The 22861-nt window shown below is 43.8% G+C and overlaps 1 protein-coding gene across 1 annotated transcript in view; it reads left to right on the forward strand.

Annotated features, from left to right (window-relative positions):
- The first annotated feature begins 219 nt into the window (after nt 1–219).
- Nucleotides 220–22861, forward strand: part of SETBP1 (SET binding protein 1) — a 362514-nt gene continuing 339872 nt past the window's right edge. The window contains 2 exon segments of the mRNA XM_030926012.1: nt 220–339; nt 4258–4915. Of these exon segments, the coding sequence (XP_030781872.1) occupies nt 4430–4915 (486 nt within the window). The 5' untranslated portion in view covers nt 220–339; nt 4258–4429.

A 22861-nucleotide genomic window follows, 5' to 3' on the forward strand; every position in this document is an offset into this window, starting at 1 on the left:
TAAGCAGTTTTATCTTTCCTATCCTCCTCCACTCCCAGCCCCCACTGCCGCCCTGCCTAAGTCCTGCAGGCAGTCATAGAAGGGTTAACTTTTGTTGGACTGAAGGCCTGAGCCAAGTACAGAGTGTCCATTGTGTGCCCGCCCCCTCAGGAGGAGTCACTGACTGCTGGAATGTGACAAGGCAAAACATTTTTACCTTGCCTTGGCTTCCCCAATTCCGTGAGTGCGTGAGCCTGTGCGTGTACTCACACGCGTGTTTTGGCAGGGCTGAATCACAAGAGGACTCGCAGTTGATACCCAGACTCACCAAAAAACTGAACTGTGAATTTGGGGAGGCAGGTACGTGCTGGGAAGAAAGCTAAAAGAGAACAACAGCTTTGTGTGCTGATGAAGTAAACAGACAGGTTAGGTTTCTTTGCTGTTTCTTTTGAAAGCTTATTTTATTTTATTTTTCTAAGATGAGGGTCACATATGGACACCAGGGGCTGGATTATAATCCTCAGGATAGGCAGCAAATTTGGCCAGGGCTGCTGCCTGGGTGGGTGGAGCTGCAGTGGGAGTAATTTGAACTATAAGACTTTGAATAGCTGTCAGGGGGCGAAGCCATTTTCATTCAGAAAAAAACCTTGAAGTCCTCCAAGCACCTAGTCCTGCAATGGGTGCTATGGGTAATGTCAGCATTATATAACCACAGTTAGTCTCAGCCTGAGGCTGAGCTGCAATCATGTTAGAAAAATAAGATTTATATGCTCAAAACAACTAGAAGACAATACAAGGCTGGTATTTAGTGACGAACTATACAGCTGGGTGCAATGTCAGTCCAGCCAAGGAGTGAGCACCATGGTCTGGAGTTTACAGAATATTGCCATGGAGAAGTGAAGACTTGGGGATGACCTGGAAATATGGAAAGGCTTGGGATCTTTTGATTCATTTGTTTATTCATTCCTTCATGCAACAAACATTCAGCGAACACCAATTGCATGGCCAGCATTGCAAGGATGAGAGGAAGTGGATATAAGAACAGATTCTGTATATTTTGAAAATTACCGAAAGAACTATGTATAACATTGCTGTGGAGACTAGTTTGACTTGAGTAGTGAGTGCAAGTTGGTGGCTAATTTGCTTTGGTCTTTTAAGGTGAGACAAGTATGAAAAGTCTGGAATAGATGAATTCCTAAAGATTAAGGCTATTTGAAACTGCATTACTCTTTTACCTACAGTATTTATTGTGACATACTCACATTGCCCTGGTTTGGGTCTTCAAGCAACATGAATGAAATTTCAGCTGAACCTTTTTATGGCCCCCTGCCTCTACCATCAGTTTCCCTTAATCCCACCCTCACACCATGTACCAGAATTATCTTACTAAAGCATAGCTTTGATATTATTCCTTCCCTGCTGCCATTCCTTAAATGACTTCACATTACCTGTAAGATAAAATCCAAACTCGTTAGCGTAACATTCAAGGATATTCATGACTTTGCCATGACCTTTTATTTCTAGCTGTATCTCTCACAGGTTTCCAGTTTCTACCATACTTCCTAGCCAAACATCAATTCCCTCTTTCTTCCGCATAACCCTGCACATGCCTGCCCGGGACGTGGCATCATGCCTTCCCTTTATCTGCCACTTCTTCCTTCTTCCTGCTCTACCTAGGAAACCTCCATCAAGATCAAAGATCTGTCTTGTGTTCTCCTTGAAGCCTTTCTGTGTAGTTTCCTAGCTATCTACACCTTGCCCAAGTGGAAAAAAACTTTTTCTCCTTTTGATTCTGTCCTTTCTTATAGTACATATAAAGTTCTGCTTTGTTTTAGAGAGATTTGTCAAATCTCCCATCAAAAGCATAACTTCCTGGAGGAAAGAGATTGTATTTTCCTTGTATCTTAGTATTTTGATTTGAGGAGAACTGAAAAAAAATTTTTGAATTGAATTTTTTTTTTTTTATGGATCTCTTATGACTTGAATTTTAAGTTTTGGAACTTTGTCTTGTACACACAGTTAAATGTAAGAGATGATTGTTTCATTTATTTCACTCTGAAGTGAACCTTTTTTTAATGGAAGGTATTTTCTTAATATTAATAATATATTCGCTGTATAAGCCCATCAATTCATCTGAAGTTTAGAGTTCACCTTCTTTTATTATATCACAGAATCTGTAACATATATTTCCCTACTCTGGTTCAAAGGTCCAAATGGATTTCATTTAGGAACTTTGTATATATATGCCTTGCCTTTTCTTCTAAAATCTACCTGGGGAGATTTTATAGGTAGGTATTAGAGAATTAAAATGTCCTTGGAGAGTCCTGCCAAAGGGAATAGACTCTGAACATTACTGCCATAAGAAAACATGGCTTGCAATTTGCATGGATCTGGGATACACACGGAGAAAGACCTACTGGATTCTTACCACTTGACAAATGGGGAAATGCCCTAAGGTACATTGATGTCTCCAACAGCTGGGGTGGTGTCTGACACTAGTAAGAGAGGCCTCCGTAAAGTCAACTTGAGTATAACTTTTTAAAAATGGTGTGTGTTATTGGGCAGATAAATCTAGATGAGACCAAAGATCTTATCAGTAAAAGAAACATCAAGTGTCATCTGGTCTAACTTCTCCCCACCTCCCAAAGTGGAGACTTTGTCCGTCCTGTAGCGTGGGTCACAGGTGGCTGTTTTCAGTTTTGGCTCAACAGTGTCAGTGAAGATGCTCATGCTCTCACTAGGCAGCTTCTTCTTTTTTAGAAAAGCTGTATTCATTGAATCTTCCCTGAAGTGGAAGCAGTTGTAAATGTGTCTTTCTGCAAAGCTGAGCATTTTCCGGTAGCTGATGCTCCTGGGCTTCTCTGGGGAGCAGGGTCCATGTTGGAGCCTGGGCTGCCTTCCTGGCTGGCTTCCTCATGGGGCGTCAGCTAAAAATGTGCTGATTCTGGAGAGAGAAGACAAACGTCTGGTCTTCAGACTTCCAGTTCTTGGTTATTCTGAATGTGGCTTTGCAGGCAGCGTTGGACATTTTCTGGTGGGCACATTTGCCAGCCACTTCTTTAAATTGATGGGCTCAGAGGTAGAAACCTAAGATGAACAGTTATGTCTTCTGCTGGGAAACAGCAGTGTTCAGCAGCTGAGAAGGCTTGAGTGTGATCCAGCCTACAGCCTAAGGGCGGGAGGATGTGATGTTTGTAGCCCCAGGGCTCTTGGTTTTCTCTTGAGAGTGAGCATTTGGGCTTCCTTTTGGGCTTTGAAAATTATGAGTATGAAATTGGGAATAATGGAACGTGGGGTGAAGAAGCGTGAAGGCAAGCTTAGCTGATCCTGTGATAGTTCAGAGAGAGCCTAACTGATTTTTCTCTTCTCATCTTGGAAGAAGGTAGAGAGGAAGATCCTGGGGGGACTCCTGACACTTCCACAGGCCTATAAAATGCTCCTTCTCTTCCTTTTTCTCTTTTGCTGCTGTGGATACACAATACTACTTCATTTAAGAAACCAGAAAGGGAATTACAACTGTCTAGAAAGGCTATTTTTATCTAAATAATTGATAATGATTAAACACCTCCTTTTTATGTCAGTAGAAACATTTGTTGAGGTTGTTTTCCATTAATCACACTGTTATAAGTGATTTGCCACTGAACTCTTTTTATTTTCTTTTTGTGAGCCTCACACCTAAGCTTTGCATTTGCTTGAAGAAATAGAGAGGTCTTTGCATAATTGAAATAATGCATAGTGAAAAATGATAAAGGTAAAACAGTTAAGAGATAGGCTGAATGCCCCTCCTCCAAGTGGGTGGAGAGTTTGGCCCAGGCAGCATGGGGGTTGTGCTCAGCTTTGCAAACTGTTCTTCACATGTGAGAGAGAAGTGGTGCAAAAAGCCAACCAAATACAGTTCCAGCAGACCTGAGCCTCAATACTTCAGACTTCCCTTTCAGTCATGATTGGTTTTAACAGTGACTCACGGCTGAAGCTTCAGTATAAAGAAACCTCTAGCTTGCTACCGGGCTGGAGAACTCGCACCTCTTATCTTTTTTCTTGGGCCTACAGCCATAAAATTAATAGCAATCCATTATGAAGGCATGTGTGAATGTGTTTTTCCCTCTGCTCTAGTAAAATCTAATTTGGGGATGTGCTTATTCTGGTTAGATGTTTTTCCATCACTTTTTTTTTTCTGGATGCCATAGACAAGTGGAAAGGGGCCTCTAGAAGTTAGATTGTGTAACCTTTGAGGTCATTTTCCTTTCTGCCATGCCTAACTGTCTCTTTGCTTCTCAGTTGCAGATCTGATCTCTTCTGAACACCTCATCGTGTCTCCATCCCTGGGAATCTGACCCTAGCAACTGGACCATTTTGTTCTTGGAATTTTGGGTGTCCTCTCTTCTCACCTTTCCCTTTTCCCTTTTCCCCTTCCCCCTCCTGAGAACTCCTGAAGACTGTAGAGATTGTCATGGAGTCCAGGGAAACCTTAAGCAGCTCCCGGCAAAGAGGGGGCGAGTCAGACTTCCTGCCGGTCTCCTCAGCCAAGCCCCCAGCTGCTCCTGGCTGTGCAGGAGAACCTTTGCTCTCCACTCCAGGACCTGGGAAGGGGATCCCGGTGGCCGGAGAACGCATGGAGCCAGAGGAGGAGGATGAACTAGGCTCAGGGCGGGATGTGGATTCCAACTCCAACGCGGACAGTGAGAAATGGGTGGCAGGAGATGGTTTGGAAGAGCAGGAATTTTCTATCAAGGAGGCAAACTTCACAGAGGGAAGTCTGAAGCTAAAGATTCAGACCACAAAGCGGGCTAAGAAACCCCCAAAGAATTTGGAGAACTATATATGTCCACCTGAGATCAAGATCACCATCAAGCAGTCTGGGGACCAGAAGGTGTCCCGTGCTGGAAAAAATAGCAAAGCCACGAAGGAGGAAGAAAGAAGCCACTCCAAAAAGAAGGTAGGAAGCACTGTCTTATAGTTGTTTTTGTTTGTTTCTCTGTTTTTGCCATTTTATCCTCAACTTCTTAGGGTCTATTTATATATTATACTTGACTCTAGAACAACATGGGGTTGGGGACTCAGACCCCTGCACAGTTAAATCTGTGTGTAACTTTTGACTTCCCCCAAAACTTAACTACTAATAGCTTACTGTTGACCGGAAGCCTTACTGGTAATATTATCAGTTGATTAACACTGATTTAATATATTATATTATATATATTATATGTATTATATACTGTATTCTTTCAAAAAGTAAGCTAGAGAAAAGAAAAGAAAATGATCTTAAGAAAATCAAAAACAAGAAAAAATATATTTGCTATTTATTAAGTGGAAGTGCACCATCATAAAGGTCTTCATCCTCATTGTCTTTATGGTGGGTAGGCTGAGGATGAGAAAGAAGAGGTAGGGTTGAAAGTCTTGCTATCTCAGGGGTGGCAGAGGTAGAAGAAAATCTTCATATAAATGGACTCTTGAAGTTCAGGCCCGTGTTGTTCAAGGGTCAACTGTACTTATCTACTCATTAATTACCAATCTCCTTGATGGAATATTTAAGGACTCAAGAAGAAACACTTCTGCTATAATCTTGGTATAGTATCTAGTTCATTATCATATCTTCTGCATGTCTGATAACAATAGCTATAGAATTGTAATTTTGGAGAGTTCCTGTTTATTGTATAACAGCCAATTGTCTGGCTCAGCTAAGCCATAACAAAATTTTTAGTATTTTTTTCTTTGTTTGCATTAGTTTTCATAGTTAGGAGTGAGATATTAAAAAATTTGGGTTAATCAGAACAGTCAAGAATTGTTAAAATCTCCTTTTGATTTCAGTCATTACTACTGTAAATCTTCCTAAGATGAGTCACTCGCCTGACTATGGAAGCCCTGTCTTTGTAGTAACTAAGACTCTCACAGAGCTGAAAACTCATCATTGTGAAAGCCAGTGATGCGCATTAGAACTGGAACTGTAGAAAACCAAAAAAAGGGGCAAGAGATTGGCCTGAATCTCTGTCCAATACATCATGGACTTTTAAGATTGGGCATTGACTTAACTTGGTTGGTTGTTATTTTCCTCCTAAAAGTCAAACATAGATGTGCAAAGTAGCTAGACAGGTGGTTGGTGGTGTCAATTGGTTGGGAATGAATGAGTTCATATTTCATTGAATTTATTTTGTATATTAGGGAGTTACAGTGACTTACAGTGACCTCCCTTCCTGTGTGTGGCACTCAGCTGTGATAGCAGAGGACTGCCTTAGTATAGTAAGTTTTTGTCTTCGAGAATCTTTGGGACTTGGGGATGGCCCTGAAAGAAGCCCTTTTACTGACAGAGTTTTGGGGTTCTAGGTTGTAGGTGTTAATCATAGTCTTTGTCACTCTCTCCTTGACATTTGATCATTTATTTGGGCTCTAGCTATGTGGATTAGCTAAATATGGCACAAATGAATGAACTTCTCTTCTTTATAGCCCAAAGATAATCCATAGCATTTCTGTTACCATTAGGTTTTGTTTTGTTTTTAAGCTTTGGGGTAGTTATTTTCATTAAAACCACTAGGAATCATATTATTTATTTAGCACAGGGGGCTTGTGTCCATCCTTATACTGGGTGTTGTGACTTACCTTGTTGCATTTAAAATTCAAAGAATGGGCTAGAAGAGACTTTCTGGGTGACTGACACATCACAGTTTGCCCAAAAAATCTCTCTTGGTTTCAAGACTGAAAATTCTGCATCCAGAAATTGTCCCAGTTCCTAGCAAACTGGGACAATTGGTCACCTTAGTTTAACATTTTGGAAGACAAAAGAACTTTTAGAAATTGGTTTGTTTTGCCAGAACATAGAGGTCGTGCTCTCTCCTCCCCCATTACAACTTTGCAGTGATTTCTGGGTACTCTGTCGTGAAACCAAAGGTTTAATCTCCACACATACAGAAACTTCTGAACTTCGGGCAAGAAAATGCAATAGTTCAAATCAGGCTCTGAAAGTGAGGCTTTGCGTTGGAGTTGGGTCTCTTCAGATACGAAAATGAATACCTTTGTTTCTGGCCATTGAGTTGGCCAGTTCTTTGTGTGTTGTTGTATTTTTGGGTGGGTGGGTTGTCTTGAAAAATGGTTATCCTTTGTCTCCATCACCTTCACTGCCAGGATTTAAGCAGCAACCCACAGTTTTGGGAGTTCAAACCCAAATTCGCTGCCCTAAAAAGAGAATACCTTGTCCTGATTAGGTACCACTTTTCCTAAAGCCACTGATTGTTCCCAAATATAGCTTTCTTCCCCATTGGAACACACCAGAATAAGCTTTGGAATCTGTACCATCGGGATGATTTCAAAGCTGAAATGTGCAGTGGACCTTGGTGCTCATATCTGAAGTTCTCAGGCTGCTCGTTTTCATCCAAAAAGCTGGATGCTCTTTGTGGACTTTATGGGAAAGCAATAAAATTGCTCATTTGAATATGTGATTTGCCTTTTTTTAATAAGCATTTTTATGCCTCAGCAATTGAAGGGGACAGAGAGGAAGGAGAAGGATTGAAATGCAATGCACAGTGCTCTTTATGATGATGCTGTGATGGGAATACCCTTCAAAACTTTTTGATTGTTAGAAACTTGCTTCATGTGATACTTCTCCACCCTTCTTACGTTTATTCATGCCTAACACTGTTACTTTCCGGAAATGAATTAATAAAGCTATCATCACTGAGTCTCAATTACTTGATAGATGACAGGAACATTCTCTGATCTCTATGGAATGAGAATGTTAACTTTATTACCCTTCAAATTCCTGCTGTTTTGCAACCAGAGAGTAAGCAAAGGCTAAAGCTGAGGCTGAGATGTGGAAACCTTGACTACTGTGTGTGTGGGAAAGTTTAGTGGCATAAACTTGCAGAATTTACTTACTTATTATGAATGAGAAGTATGTGATCAGTAATTTGGCACAGAATGGATGAGGATGAGGTTTTGTAAGCAACCCACCAGCATCTAATCCTGAAGTCACCTTCTGGATCTATTTTTATAAGTTGTACCACTTTTTGAATAAGTGGACATGGAGTGGCCTCTGGGAAGCAGGTCCTACACTAGGAGCTAGAAAGGAAGCCCTGTTAAGCTGATCTTTGAGCTGGTAGCGATTCCTGCTAGGGAGTCATCTGAATATATGTGCTGACTTTGAGCCTGGGTTGGCAAACTATAGCCCCTGGGCCAAATCCAGCCCCCTGCTGCCTGTTTTTGTATTGCCCCCAAGGGAATAATGTTTTTTTACATTTTTAAAAGGTTGGAAGAACATCAAAAGAATAATATTTTGTAATATGTGAGGCATATGAAATTTAAATTTCAGTGTTTATAAATAAAGTTTTATTGGAACACAGCCAAGTTCATTTGTTTATGTTTTGTCTCTGACTGCTTTTTATTATAGTGGCAGAGTTGAGTAGTTGTGACAGAGGTACTATGACCTTCAAAGATTCGACTATTTACTCTCTGATCCTTACAAAAAATGTACATTGATCCTTAACTTAGGGTAAGGACATAGAGTTTCAGGATAATAAAGGTTTTGTTTTATTTTGTTTTGCTTTTCATAATTCAGCCTCCGAGTTTGGAGGCTGGGGGAAATTAGGTGTTATCTTATGTGCTGCTTTTTGTTGTTGTTTAAGTGAACTAGTTAATTTTGCTGAAGTCATTGCTTGACAGCCTCAGGCAAAGACAACTTATATGGGATCCCAAATGATTTTCTTTTTCACTGGTGTTTGTAAAGAAAGCTCTGTGTGATAAGGGTAGCATGACTTACATATTATAGGCTAGTTCTCTGTGACGTTAACTCTAGTTATACATGTTCCACTGCTTTGGGAGGAAGGCATTTATGTCTAGTATTGTTAACAGCCTTGTTCCAAATTTTAAACCTAGGGCTAACTCTCCAAACTGGAGAGGGATTATAGATGGTCAGGGAACATCGCCACTTAAGTGGTGAGTTGTGAGGAGGAGCCCATGTACTACCTCCCTGGCTCAAGGATGCACGGACTCTTCTAACCAGGATAAAAGTCTCTTTTCTTCCATATGAAACTAGGATAGGAATTGAGATGCTATTTGGGAGAGGGTCTATGATGAGTGGATTTACATGAGGTGTGAAAGCGGCATTTGGTAGAAGTAGGGGCTGAGGGGAGAGCTCAGAACCTACTTCGGGGCCTCTGAACTCTCCTTTGGACAGGTCTAATTTTGCAGATGGATGCTACATGTGTAACTTTTTCTTTATCATGGGACCAACGTGGTTGCATCTTAAACTTACTCAGGTAAGTGACTTAATAACTTACACTTCCTCAGGTTCCCTTCTAGGTGATTAGATTAAAATGACAGAGAACATGAAGATGAGTCTCTGGAATAATGTTCCAGTAGTGGGACACGGTGGCTTGCACCTGTAATCTCAGCACTTTGGGAGGCTGAGGTGGGTGGATCACTTGAAATCAGGAGTTCGAGATCAGCCTGCCCAATATGGAGAAACCCCATCTCTACTAAAAAGACAAAAATTAGCCAGCCATGGTGGTGCATGCCTATAATCCTAGCATCTTGGGAGGCTGAGGCAGGAGAATCACTTGAACCCAAGAGGCAGAGGTTGCAGTGAGCTGAGATGGTGCCACTGCCCTCCAGCCTTTTTGGATGACAGAATGAGACTCAATCTAAAAAAAAAAAATTCCAGTAGTGACAGAGTTTTGAAGAGTTTCCAAGCTGGGCAGGGCTTAGCAGCTCTTCTCTTTCCTGAGGATGTTAGGAGTCAAGGACACCTGCCTAGATTCAACAGCAAGATAAGGGCATGGGAGTTCCAGATGGATGCCATACAGTGACTCAGGGTAGGAGATGTGGTGTGATAGTCTGACACCAAGCAGCTTTGTGAATCTGGATCTGCAGTATGAATTTGCTGAAACCCTAGTTTCCTCATCTGCCAAATACAGGTGATGATTTCTACATGATATAACTCAGAGGAAGATTTTAGAAGAAAATGGATAATTTACAGAGTACACATCATCATAATAACTCTGATTTCTTGAGCTACATGGCAGACCCTCTGCTAGCTGTTTTGCATTACTCACCTTATCTATTAGTCCTCATAACAATCCTGCCAGGCAAATCTTATTTATTTATAGGAACTTGAGGCTCAGATTGCTTCAAAGGAGGAGGAGCTGGAAGGGGCAAGGTTTTCCTATGAAGCCAATTCTATTAGACTCCAATCAAATGTGTATTACAGTCTGTAAGTTGCCACACCCTATAAAAGTAAAGGATTTCTGGAAGCTGAGGGTCACTAGAGTGTTTCTTCCATACTTTCTCATATAGCTGGGGTGGCACAAGCATAATCTGGCACATTTTCCTTAATTCTAAGTTTTCCATGGTTTTGAGAGAGCATTCAAATCTCACTAGTTAAAGCCCTATTTTTTTTTTTTTTCATTTATTGTATTTACAAATTTTATTTGCTTTTGACACAAATACAACTTCTGTTTCATTTCTTTGGATTTAATTTTTCCTCCTCTCCAGTTCCATTGGGAGATCTTATTTCCTCCTGTAGCAAGGACTTCATCCTTATACCCATCAAGTGCCTGCCATGGTCCTAGAAACGCATTCAGGATTTGTCTTGGTCTAGACCATCATCATATGCGTAGGGAAAGACTCTTGTATTCTGTCCTGAGCATTCACAATCTGCTTTTGTGAAGCCAAATAAGTCGTGCACTAATTTCCTCCTTACACAAAGAGCAAACACACAAAGTATGGATGGGAAAAATGTTTCTTAGATGTTGTTGATGGGAAGAGAGGTTGGCATCAGGTTGCAGAGATCAATGAATGTCAAATAAATGAGTTTGGATTTAATTCTGTAAGTAGCAGGAGTGCTCAGAGGGCTTTGAATCAGAGAGAAGGAACCGTTGCAGGGGTGCTGGGGAACTTGGTGAGAGTGACTCTGTGCAGAGGAGCTTAAGATGGGAGACATGAAAGCGGAGCCTTTTGGTAACACAGTTGTCAGCAAGGAGTGATTGCTCTAGGGTTCTTCCCTTTTCCTGGCATGTCCTGAGAAGCACATTTTTCTCTTGACCTTTAATGGTCGTAGCAATTTTGTTTACAGGTGGGTGAGGAGGGGGCTATGAGAAGAGGTGTTTGGCAGAGGGTGAAGGGTGGCTTGCTTTGCCAAGGGTGTAGGTTGCCTGAACTCTGGCTGCTGCACCCATGGTTTTCTCCTCCTCCACCCTAGTGGGTGGCTCAGAGAGCCTTCTACTCTCCTGGTGGTTCAAGTGTCCCTCCCTTGCCATCCTCTTTTGTCAGCACTTTCTCTGGTCATTCCCAAGTATTCTGCTTTACAGAAGGCTTGGCCTCTCTTCTTCTGGGGGTGGGAATGTGCTGTTTTAAACTCCTGGGAGTATGAGCTTCTTCCTCCACAACGTCCTCATCCTGACTTGGAGATCAGGTCTCCCTAGCATTTCTACACAAGAAGTCGAATTTCCCCTCTTGTTTCATTTTAGTTTTTATCTCCTGAGATTTAAAAACATTTTTGTTTTAAGTACCACATTTCTATATATTCATGAGAATGCCTGGAAATTTTGTTTCCTGATAGATTTCTCCCTGATTATGTTATAGCTAAAGCAGCAGGGAATGCGGGGAACGACCTTTTCTGCATGGCAGCAGGGAGCATTGGACATGTCAACTGAAAGTATGAGGGAAAGAACCTTGGCCTTGGAGATGGGAGCCCTGGGCACCGACTCTGCCTCTGTGACTCACAATCACATTCAGCCAGCGTACTTTACCTCCCTGCTTCTCAGCTTCTACATATTCCAAAAGAAAAGATGAAGAAGAAAAGCAAAGCAGCATTTTCCCTCCGAGGTCTTGTTTCTGTTCTATAATCTAGAAACTTTAAGGACCATTCTGTTTCGTCAGCAGGGCAAGTGTTTCTCTTTAAGAACGTTCGTTACTATAAACAGATTTTTGACCTCTGTTTGGAACCACTGTTCCGTCATCAAATTGTTTCCTTTTAGCACCAAATGTCAAAAGATCTAAAATCATGGGAGCAAGGGTCAGAGTTGAGCTTAAAATGTGGTGATTTACCAAACTTGTGTTCCATAAGTATATTCTGGGAATATTTGGTTATCCCTCAACCCTGTCTTCTATTTTTCCCTTTTTTTCTTCCTGTGTTTGGATTCTCTGGGGGTTTAAAATATGTAGCTTGGCTGTTTCCTCCTGGTTTGGTGTTCTCTTGTTTGTTTTTTTCTCTTTGGACTCCCCCAAGGAAGGTTTTTTGGTGAATTCTATGCCATTGAAAATGCATCTGGCAGAATAGCCAGCAGAAAACTGTGTTCTGTTCAGACAGGAAGTCATTTATTCTCTGAAGCATGGCTAATATGCTCTGTATGTGAAATTCTAGGTGAGGAGTGCAGGGTCTGTTAGAAAGAGCCTCCACTCTGAGAATGGATTAGAACTCAGATACCCTGATTCCAGGAACGTGGTCTCTCTGCCTCTGAACAGAGACAGGCTGCAAAACCTTAGGCAAGACTTAACCTCTTGAAATGTTTCCTGACAGTTGGAAAATCAGGGATAACAGCAGCCCCTCCTTGTTGATGTCACTGTAGTGAGGTTGAAATTGTCTGTTGGGCACTTAGGACAGCACTTTGCTCAGTATGTCCTGCTCTCATTGCTGTTTGGCGTCTCTCCCGGCTGACCACCCACAGGAACTTCCTTAGTTGAGGTACAGAGTGGGCACACAGTGATCTGCAGTGGTGCTGGGCACTTGGAAGGCCTGGACTGTCTTGAATTATATGTTAGCTGGGGGGCAGTACCAGGGCCTAATCTCTGATGCCTGGAGAAACATCTATGAGTTGAGCATATTACTAATGATTTTTTTTTTTTTTTTTTTTTTGGTGTTGGTGGTAGGAATTGCTATAGGGATTTATTTAGAGATAGTTCAAAGGTCTTTTATCTCTGTGGTCATTTATCTGCCAAACGGGGATGACTGCTGAGCACAAAGGATGACTCAAAATGAAACTTTCAAAGCAGTGTCAAAGGAACCACCAAGTGGGGTTCAGCTGGCGGCTGCTACTCTTCCAGCATTTGCAAAGTCGGCCCCTCTTCCTCATCGTTGCAATTTTACATCCTCAAAAAGTCCTCTCATTGCCTCATTGCTAGTTGACCCGCAGTTATATTTCCTTTTTTTTCTTTTTAATAAAAGCCAAGAGAAACAATCCCTTTTTGCCTTTTCCTACCACATTGTGACTCTTCTGATTCCTGCAAGTTTAAGTTAAAAACATCCCACCTTCAAGCTACAAAATGCAGCATATCCCAGGACATCCCCCACCTGCCTTGCTTGTTTATTAGACACAAGTGGCTTTGTTCAGGAAGTTACTGGGAGCCGCTAAGGATAGTCAAGGTGGAGAACACAGGGTGGGGTCTCAGAGTCCGAACTGAGGCCTTGGTTCGGGTTTCTGACAGCATTAAATATAGAAAATAAACAGCACAAGGCCTTGAAGCCATGCATTTTAGGAGTTGTTTTTTGTTTTGAGATGGAGTCTCACTCTGTCACCCAGGCTGGGGTTCAATGGCAGGTTTTTGGCACACTACAACCTTTGCCTCCGAGGTTCAAGCAATTCTCCTGCCTCAGCCTCCCAAGTAGCTGGGTCTACAGACCCATGCCACTACACGCGGCTAACTTTTGTATTTTTAGTAGAGATGGGGTTTCACTGTGTTGGCCAGGCTGGTCTCAAACTCTTGACCTCGTGATCTGACCGCCTCAGCCTATCAAAGTGCTGGGATTACAGGCATGAACCACCGCACCCAGCCAGGAAGTTTTTAATATCCACAATAAACTAAAAATTTGCGTTATACTTTGCACACAGCCAAACTGCTTTGGGGAAAGTGTTTCAACATGTATGGTCCTCAGAGTGACTTGACTTGGAAGGTTGACATTAAGGCTCTGGTCACTCCCCTCTGGAGCCATCAGTGGTCAGAGGAAGAGGCTGCCAGAGAGGAGGGCAGGAGTTAAGTAGACCCAGGTCCTCAAGAGGTGTACAGACAGACACAACACCTTCACTGATTTTTAGCCACACCATGTCATATCGAGTCGGCCTGAGGCTGAATTATATATTGACTGGTGGATCAGTGAACCCCTGATGCTGGGGGAGTGCAAGCTGAGGCCGCCACCTGAGTGTGTTGAACAGGAACACCCACAGCCCTACATTGCGAGAGATTTGAACCATGCAACTTTTTTTGCCTTTTCTTTCCCTCCCTCCTCCACATCCCTTCCCCACTCCTCCCCCCTCCCCTCCTCCTCCCTCCTCCGTCCCTCCCTCCTGATTGTTTCTGCAGCTTGGCCCTGGCTGTGGGTAAACTCCAGCACTGTAACTTCATCCTGGAGACCCCCAGCTCCCTCCCTCCCTCCCTCCCTCCCTCCCTTCCTTCCTTCCTTCCTTCCTTCCTTCCTTCCTTCCTTCCTTCCTTCCTTCCTTCCTTCCTTCCTTCCTTTCTTCCTTCCTTCCTCCCTCCCTCTCTCCCTTCCTCCCTCATTCCCTCCTTCCCTCTCTCCCTCCTTCCCTCCCTTCTTTCCTTTCTTTCTTTGTTGCCTTTTTTTTCCTTTTTTTTAAAACAGGGTCTTGCTCTGTTGCCTAGGCTGGAGTGCAGTTGTGCAACCATAGCTCACTGCAGCCTCAAACTCCTGGGCTCAAATGATCCTCTCAGCTCAGCCTACTGAGTAGCTAGGACTGCAGGTGTGCACCACCACATCTAGCTGATTTATCTTTAAAAAAATTTTTTTTGGTAGAGATAGGTCTTGCTGTGTTGCCCAGGCTGGTCCTGAACTGGCCTCAAGCGATCCTCCTGCTTTGGCCTCCTGAAGTGTTGGGATTACAGGCCACTGGCCTGGCCTGACTACACCACCTCTAGGGCACTTCCCCATTTTCCATAGTACCCCAGTGGATCTTGCCCTATGAAGGCAAGGGCCTCCCTGTGTATCTTGAGTTTGCATTTCTCTCTGAATTCCCAGGTTGTTGTATTTTTCTCCCTGCCTGCCCCTTCTTCCCTGGGCCAACTTCCCTCACCTCCCCACCAGCCTGTGACCTTACACGGGAAACAATTGAGACCTTTATTTACTCTGAGAAGTTTGAGCAGTTCCCACCTCAGTACCTGGCCTGTGAGGCCGTTCGATAATCATCATTAGTATGAAATGCAGGTTGCTTTGGTGTGTTTTCTAGACCTTGTTTATTGTGGTTTTCCCCCATCCCCCACCAGATGGTCTTCTTTGCCTCCCACGAGTTTCTAGCCAGTTTCACAGTGGGGGATAGGAGGATGGGGGTGGGTAGAAAATTCTTAAAAGGAGATAGAGAGCAGCTCTGTCCCTCTAGGTGGGCCACACACCATGTCTTGCCAATAAGAAGCAATCATTTGCAAATATAAATTTGCCCAGGAGTGTGGACAGCCTTTTATGCCAGGCCAGTTAGTTCATTTGTTTAGTGTTGTTCATGAGAACTCAGCTCAGGAATTTCAGCATTTTTTACAACACATAGTACCCCTGCAGAACCAACTTAAAGCAGTAGCTCCTCATGGTGGATCATGGGTTTTGTAGTGTACAATGGGACTGTCCATGATTTCTCCATTCTTATTATTTGGGGGCAGCATTATGTATAGACTAACTTATTTGGGTGTGTGATTCTTCCTGTGTCGTCAGGTTCCTGAACTAACCCAGTCTTCCTGCTTGATTCCTACCATTTAGATAAATGGCAGGGCAGTGTTTCTGATTGGGCTTGTGGGCTACTGGATCATGAAGGAAGGCAAGATTGGGAGATCCAGAAAGGGTCCTCGAATGAGAAGTTGAATTCATTGAGGACACAGGTGAGAATCAGGCATCTGGTCATTAGGCAGGAGAAGACTGACAACAGAAGCTCTGTGTCGAAAGAAAGGCATAGGTCCACAACTGAGTCACGCTTCCAGAATCGTGGATATTGCTAGAAATTAGAAGGACCTCTGAGCATTTCTCTTTCAGCATCCCTCTTTTTTTTTTTTTTTTTTGGAGACGGAGTCTTGCTCTGTCGCCCAGACTGGAGAGTGCAGTGGTGTGATCTCTGCTCACTGCAAGCTCCACCTCCTAGGTTCAGTCCATTTTCCTACCTCAGCCTGCCGAGTAGCTGGGACTACAGGTGCCCGGCACCATGCCCAGCTAATGTTTTGTATTTTGTTTTTTGTTTTTTTTTTGAGACAGAGTCTTGCTCTGTCGCCCAGGCTGGAGTGCAGTGGCGCGATCTCCACTCACTGCAAGCTCCGCCTCCCGGGTTCATGCCATTCTCCTGCCTCAGCCTCCCGAGTAGCTGGTACTACAGGCGCCTGCCACCACGCCCAGCTAATTTTTTGTATTTTTAGTAGAGATGGGGTTTCACCATGTCAGCCAGGATGGTGTCGATCTCCTGACCTCATGATCCTCCCACCTCGGCCTCCCAAAGTGCTAGGAATACAGGTGTGAGCCACCGCGCCCAGCCTCAGCATCCCCTTAAAGGAACAAAACACACCTTTCCAAACCCCTAAGACATGGTTATTTGGCTGCTACTCAAAGGCCTTCAGGGAGGGGACATGCCACCTTTTGCGGCAGTCCTCGTTTTAGAAAGCTCTTTCTTATATTGCAGTAGGCATCCCTTTTAAAGCCTAGATATTTCCAGTTCCTGAAAGTGTTCCTTGTATTCCATGGTTTCCTGGTGCCAAACCACCCTGGTTCTTTTGCTGGGAATACTAGCTTTTCAGTGTCCCTTCTAAAAGGTATAAGTGGGAGAGCTCACAGAACAGAATACAATCCTGGGAGGTGGTCTGGCCCTGCATTATGTCAGGGAATTGTAACTTCCTCTGTTCTAGACACAGTATCTCTATTAACATGACCGCAAGCTGTACCAGCTTTCTAGAAGCTATGTCATTGTTCATATACACTGAACTCAAGGTAAGGAAACCTGCCAAATTAATATTGTCTTATGCTACTTTTGCTGTACAAATTGTCACATCCTATAGTCAGTGGATTCTCTAGGCTAAAATTTAGGTGTTTGCATTATTATCATCTCTTTGTGCACAGTTCTGGGCAGAGATGTGAATCGAATGTTATACAGATGGTCTGGTTTGGGTCTAAGGACTACATGGAAGGCACAGAAACAAGACACTTTTAAATGTAGTGCCCAACTCAGTCAGAATTCCTTTTCTGTGTATTCTGTAGAGATACATCTCTAGATGGCTATCTGCCTTCTCCGAACCTGGTTTCTCATTTATATAATGACCTCCTTTATCTAAATGAAAGGCCTGTTAAGTGTGTGTTGTTAATGGTAAAGTCTATTCTTCTCAATTGTGGTGTAAGCTCCCTGAGGACAGGAGTTATATCTTTTAATATAATGTTCACTTATTTTTATTTTTCCAGCCTAGATGTTAAACAAGTCCTTCTTAGCTCTTCTTTTTCTTCTCTTTTTTGAGAAGGAGTCTTGCTCTGTCACTCAGGCTGGTGTGCAGTGGCATGATCTCCACTCACTGTAACCTCCGCCTCCCAGGTTCAAGCGATTCTCCTGCCTCAGCCTCCCAAGTAGCTGGGACTACAGGCGCGTGCCCCAACACCGGGCTAATGTATTTTGTATTTTTAGTAGAGATGGCGTTTTGCCACGTTGGCCAGGCTGGTCTCAAGCTCCTGACCTCAGATGATCCACCCACCTTGGCCTCCCAAAGTGCTGGGATTACAGGCCTGAACTACCGCGCCTGGCCTTAGCTCTTCTGTTCTATTAATATCAAAACAGCTCCTGCTTAGTCAGCTCTGTGTATTTTGCACTGGTAGTTAGAAACATCTGAAATCTTGTGTCTGTGTATGTGTGTGTGCGCATGCACGTGTGAGTGCTCTCCTATCCAGATATACTGTAACAGAGCTGAAGCATCTTAATTCTAGAAGTACCTGCAGAGTTTTATGGGGTGTTCAGCCTAAGTGCTATGTGGGGTATAGAAAGATGTTGCCAAGAAGTATTGATCTCAGGACATTCAGGGAAAAAGCCAGGGCATTGTGTTTAATAGGTAACTGTCAAAATATGTGTTCCAGATGATCGTACATGGTGTGGACAATCACATCTGCCCAGCACCTTGACAAAGTATACTCACATCTGCCCAGCTGCTCCTTCTTTTGGGTTTGCTCTTCGTATAGTTAAGCAAAGTTGTTATTTCTCCCTGTTTTATAGACCGGGGAAAGGACTCTGAGGGTTTTAAATGGCTTGCCTGAGCTTACAGCTAATTACTGAGGGGTGGGGGGTGTTTGGGACTCAAACCCTCAGGTCTCCTGGTTTCCGGCAGTAGGAAGCTGTCTTCGAAACATTCCACCCTGCCTTGCCCTGCTGAAGCATCTTTAAGAAGAGAATAGTTGAGTCTCTTGAAACTCACCTGATTGTTTCTGCTGCTTGGCCCTGGCTGTGGGTAAACTCCAGCACTGCAGCTTCATCCTGGAGACACATAGCGCCTTTCTTGACTGCCCACAGCCATATTCCTGCTAGAAAACACTGGGCAGGTCACAGCGGCAGTGAGGCGTGGTACGAAGTGATGGGCTGGCAGCAGCACAGGGCTGTGGGATAATAGGCTCGCTGTGACTTAATCCAGAAGTTATTTACAGAGTATTCTAAAGTGTCCTGGTTTGGACTGAGAATGTGGGATTCAGCTGAGGCCCTTGCAAAATAAGATTCCATGAGCGCTGACTAGCCTGAGGCCTGAGGGGAACAGTTTCTCCAATCAAGGGTTCTGGGTCCAAGTCCCTGTTCTGCCTTTAACAAGTCAATCTGTGTTTGCTCATATTTAATAAGGGAGTAATAATGTCACTCTTCTTTCCACATTATTCTGAAGATAATCTGAGCAAATGGCTATAAAACAGTTCTGAAATGTTAACAGTGCAATGGAAATAGAAGGTGTTCTTTAAAACTACTATATAGTAGATTTCCAACAAACTATGGTTGCTAATTGAACTTTTTCATCACTTCCTTCAATATCCTTTTATTCCCTGGCCTCTCTCCTCCGCTGTTCTTAATAAAGCCCCCAGACGTGGCTGTGATGGACAGCAGCTGCAGGTTGGAAGTGGGCGCGTCCAGATACCCACCACATGGTGTAATTGCCCTTTGTGAAATTCTGGGGTGAGAGGTCAGTCCTCTTTGCCCATCTTTGTCACTTCTCAGTCATCTGTATCCTGGTGGCAGTTGTGTTATCCCAGCATCCTTCCCCTACCCCCACCTCCCCCCCCTTCTCCTGGAGCCCAGGAAAAAACCATCTGCTGAGTTGGCTTTCAGAAGATTTTTTTTTAAATACCAATTTCCCTTTGTTCCGAGGCAACCTCCAATCAGGGCTAGTGTCTGCCGGGTTTGGCGAAAGGCTGGTATTGTGTTTCGTGCTCCCGGAGGAAAGGTTGTCCACTTGCTTTTCTTTTTGATTCGATTCCCTGCCATTCTGCAGGAGAGTCAAAGGTTGCAGCTGCTGCTGTCAGCTGTAACTGGGGGACCCCCTTTTTAAAGAACCTATACGTTAATCCCTTGGCAGGGAGAGAAAAACAAAAAACCAAAGTAGGAAAAATATTAAATCCACCAGTGACAGAAGTTTCTCTTTCTGTGTCCAACCTGTCCCATAAGTCACACCCAGATCCTACCGCTTGCTAAAGGCGAGGCCTTGCTGTCCTTGAAGGTTTTCTTGAAGGTTCTTTGGTGTCCAGGCTCTTTATGTTTTCTTATTTCTTTCTGAGAAATGGGAACTGTGTGTCAGAAGCATAGGCAAATCATTCTTTTTGTTTGTTTGTTTGTTTGTTTGTTTTTGAGACTTAGTCTCACTCTGTTGCCAGGCTGGAGTGCAGTGGTGCGATCTTGGCTCTCTGCAACCTCCACCTCCCGGGTTCAAGCGATTCTCTCACCTCAGCCTCCCCAATAGCTGGGATTACAGTCCTTTGCCACCACGCCCGGCTCATTTTTGTATTTTTAGTAGAGACAGCATTTCACCATGTTAGCCAGGCTGGTCTCGAACTCCTGAACTCAAGTGATCTACCCACCTTGGCCTCCCAAAGTGCTGGGATGATGGCATTAGCCATTGCCCTTATCCAGGTGAGTTGTTCTTTTGTGGAAAACCCGAACCACAGAGAAAGCCAATTGGCTGTGCAGATTGCTTTTCTGGACATAACAACAGCTGCCATTTTGCTACTTAGAGGAGCTGAGAACTTTGCCAAGCACTTGACACACATTGCTACTGAATCTTCCCCACAGCCACAATGTGATGTTATTATCCCCCTTTACAGATGACTCAAATGTGGCACAGAGAGCTCCAGGAACTTGCCCTGGGTCTCAGAAGCAGCCAGGATGTTGTGATACCGGTGCCACGCCCTCCGAGCTCCCGGGCAGCCACCGAGGCTCCTCATGCAGTACTCAGGCAGCTGAACACAAGGCGGGAACCAGAGTTTCTCACCTCTGACTCTGCCTTCTGGAAAACCGGCAGAGAGGTGTTTTTCCAGTCCTTCCATTAATCTCTCTGTAAAATGAGAACCACAATGGCCTGATGCCAGGGAAACCAGAGAGACAGTTGGGTTGCATCTTGACAAAGCTGTATGAGATTTGCTCCCAAACTTCATGCTTTTGTCCTCTTTTTCTGTCATGTTCCACAAAATTGATGAAACTTGTCTCAACAGATTTAGGATGCTCGAGCACATTCTCTCAGGTTGTCTTCTGACTTGGCAGGCACAGGGCTCTGCTGGCCTCTGGCTCTGCAGAGTCTGCCCTCACTGCAAACACTCCCATCTCTACTTTGGGCCCATTGCAAGGGATTGGCCCTTTACCAACAAAAGGGTATATTTTGATCCTTTATGGTGATGAGAGAAAGGGTCAGGGAATGAACACATGATGAATGCACTAAATTGGTAAAAATACATGAAATCCTAAAAGCTGTTCTTAAACACACCATTTTCTCCCTCCTCTCACTGGTGGACTAAGCCTGTGACCCAGAGCATTAAAGGACCTGAGGATTCCCTTAGAATAGAATATAAAATAAAACAAAGATAAGAGAAAGAAAAGACAGAGATAGAATGTCAGAGAGGTTGAAGGTTTCTCTGTTTCTTCCTCCTAAGGACATAGAATTTTTCTAGATGACTTAAAATGCATATGTGCATCTGTGGGTGTGTGCTTGTGTGTGCATTTTAACTTCTTAAAATATATCATAGGTTCATAATAGTGTGGATTATAAGAAATGTAGCAACTTTACTGAGTAATGAACTCAACTTTGCTCCTGAAACTAATAGAGTTTTTGCTCAGCACTTTACCATATGGAATGATCTGGTTTTTAGTAAATGCTCTCTCCTTCTCTTCACTTTTGAATATAATCCAGATATGAAAAGAAATCTTGCCTGAAGCAATGAGGGAGAAATAGCATATAGGATATAGACACACTGGACTAGGTGAGGGAGGTTGAAAGTGATGGATGCCACAGATTGGGTAGCAGCAGGTGCAGGGCAGACCCTGGACCTGGAGTCAAGAATGGCCCTCATGCTCAGCTCTGCCAGCTGAGCTCTTGCGTTAGCCAGGGTCCCTCTTCAGAGCCCAGGGTCACCAAAAGCTGCAGATCCCAGAGCTGTGAGAGCAGGAGGAGCAGGATAAGTGTCAAAAACAAAATTTGATTTCAGAACAGTGAGCTCTACTGAGCCTGAGAAAGATGTCCTAGTAGCAGAGAGAGAGAGAGAGAGCGCTAAGCTGAATGGGACCAGGATGCCCCCGCTGATGCTGCTTATCTCACTTAAACTAGTCTCTTCCTTAGCGTAACTGAGTCATTCATTCATTTATTCACTCATTCAACCAAATATATTTTCTTCAATAACTATTTATTGCATGGCAGGCAGTACTATGGAGGTGTAAGTGAGTATTGTCCCTCAGATGATGCAAGTGGCGTACTGTTGTCTATTTGACTCATAAGCTTCCCACTGGTATCAGAGCTGCTGCAGATACTCTATAAGCAGAAAGTTCCTCCATAGTATCTCAACTAGGACAGAGGATGTCAGAGATTCTCAAATACTAACTTATAATTGACCGATTAATTTGACTGAGTGATAGGGACAGTCTGTGCCTAATTGGAAGGAAAGTCAAGAAACACCTTCAAGCAGAACAAAGTGAGATGTTAGTTGAAGGCTTCCATTCGGGTGTCTATGTGAAGACACATGAGGTTTTATGGTACTGATGTATTTAATCTGTGGGATGTCCTTGAAAGTCCCAGCATAGGAAGAGGAAGGTAGAATAGTAAGCTTGACAAGAAACCTGAAAGATCATGAGTCACACATTTTGGAAGATGGAACAGAATCCAGAAAAAGCAGCAGAGGAAATAGAAGCAGAAATCTGATAAATCAGGGGAAGATCAAAACACCTGAAAGGCCTGGTGTATTGGGGCAAATCAGGTGCAGGACTGGAGGCCACGTGAGAACTGGTCACTTCATGGAGGAAGGGAAAAACTGCATCCGAGAGAGAATGTGTGCATGGGGTGGAGGGCAGGGGAGTGGTGCCTGCTTATGGGCGGCACCAGTATTTCAAGGTCTGAAGGGAAGGACTGCCTTTGAAAGTCTCCATTAGTTCAGAAGAGCTTTGCAGAGAAGGAATGGAGAGTACCTTGGAGAAGCCTGGTCTGTGATTCTGGGACCTTTTCAAAAATGCTTGTTGCTTCTCCACCCAAGGTATTGGCAGCTTCCCACTGGTACCAGAACTGCTGCAGATACCCTATAAGTAGAGAGGGGCTGCTCCAGGCTGGCCAGCTGTGCCCCTCTCCACCTCCAGGGAGGAGCAGGTGCTGCACTTCTGGATACCTGCCTTTCCTTCTGGCTTCATTTCTAATTGACAGCTGACCTTTGCTCCCAATTTTAGACTTGCAGCAGATTCCTCTCTGGCTGGGCCCTGATTGCGGGAGCAGCGGTAGCCAC

Source organism: Rhinopithecus roxellana, chromosome 21, assembly GCF_007565055.1.
Source record: "Rhinopithecus roxellana isolate Shanxi Qingling chromosome 21, ASM756505v1, whole genome shotgun sequence".
Classification (NCBI taxonomy): Eukaryota; Metazoa; Chordata; class Mammalia; order Primates; family Cercopithecidae; genus Rhinopithecus; species Rhinopithecus roxellana.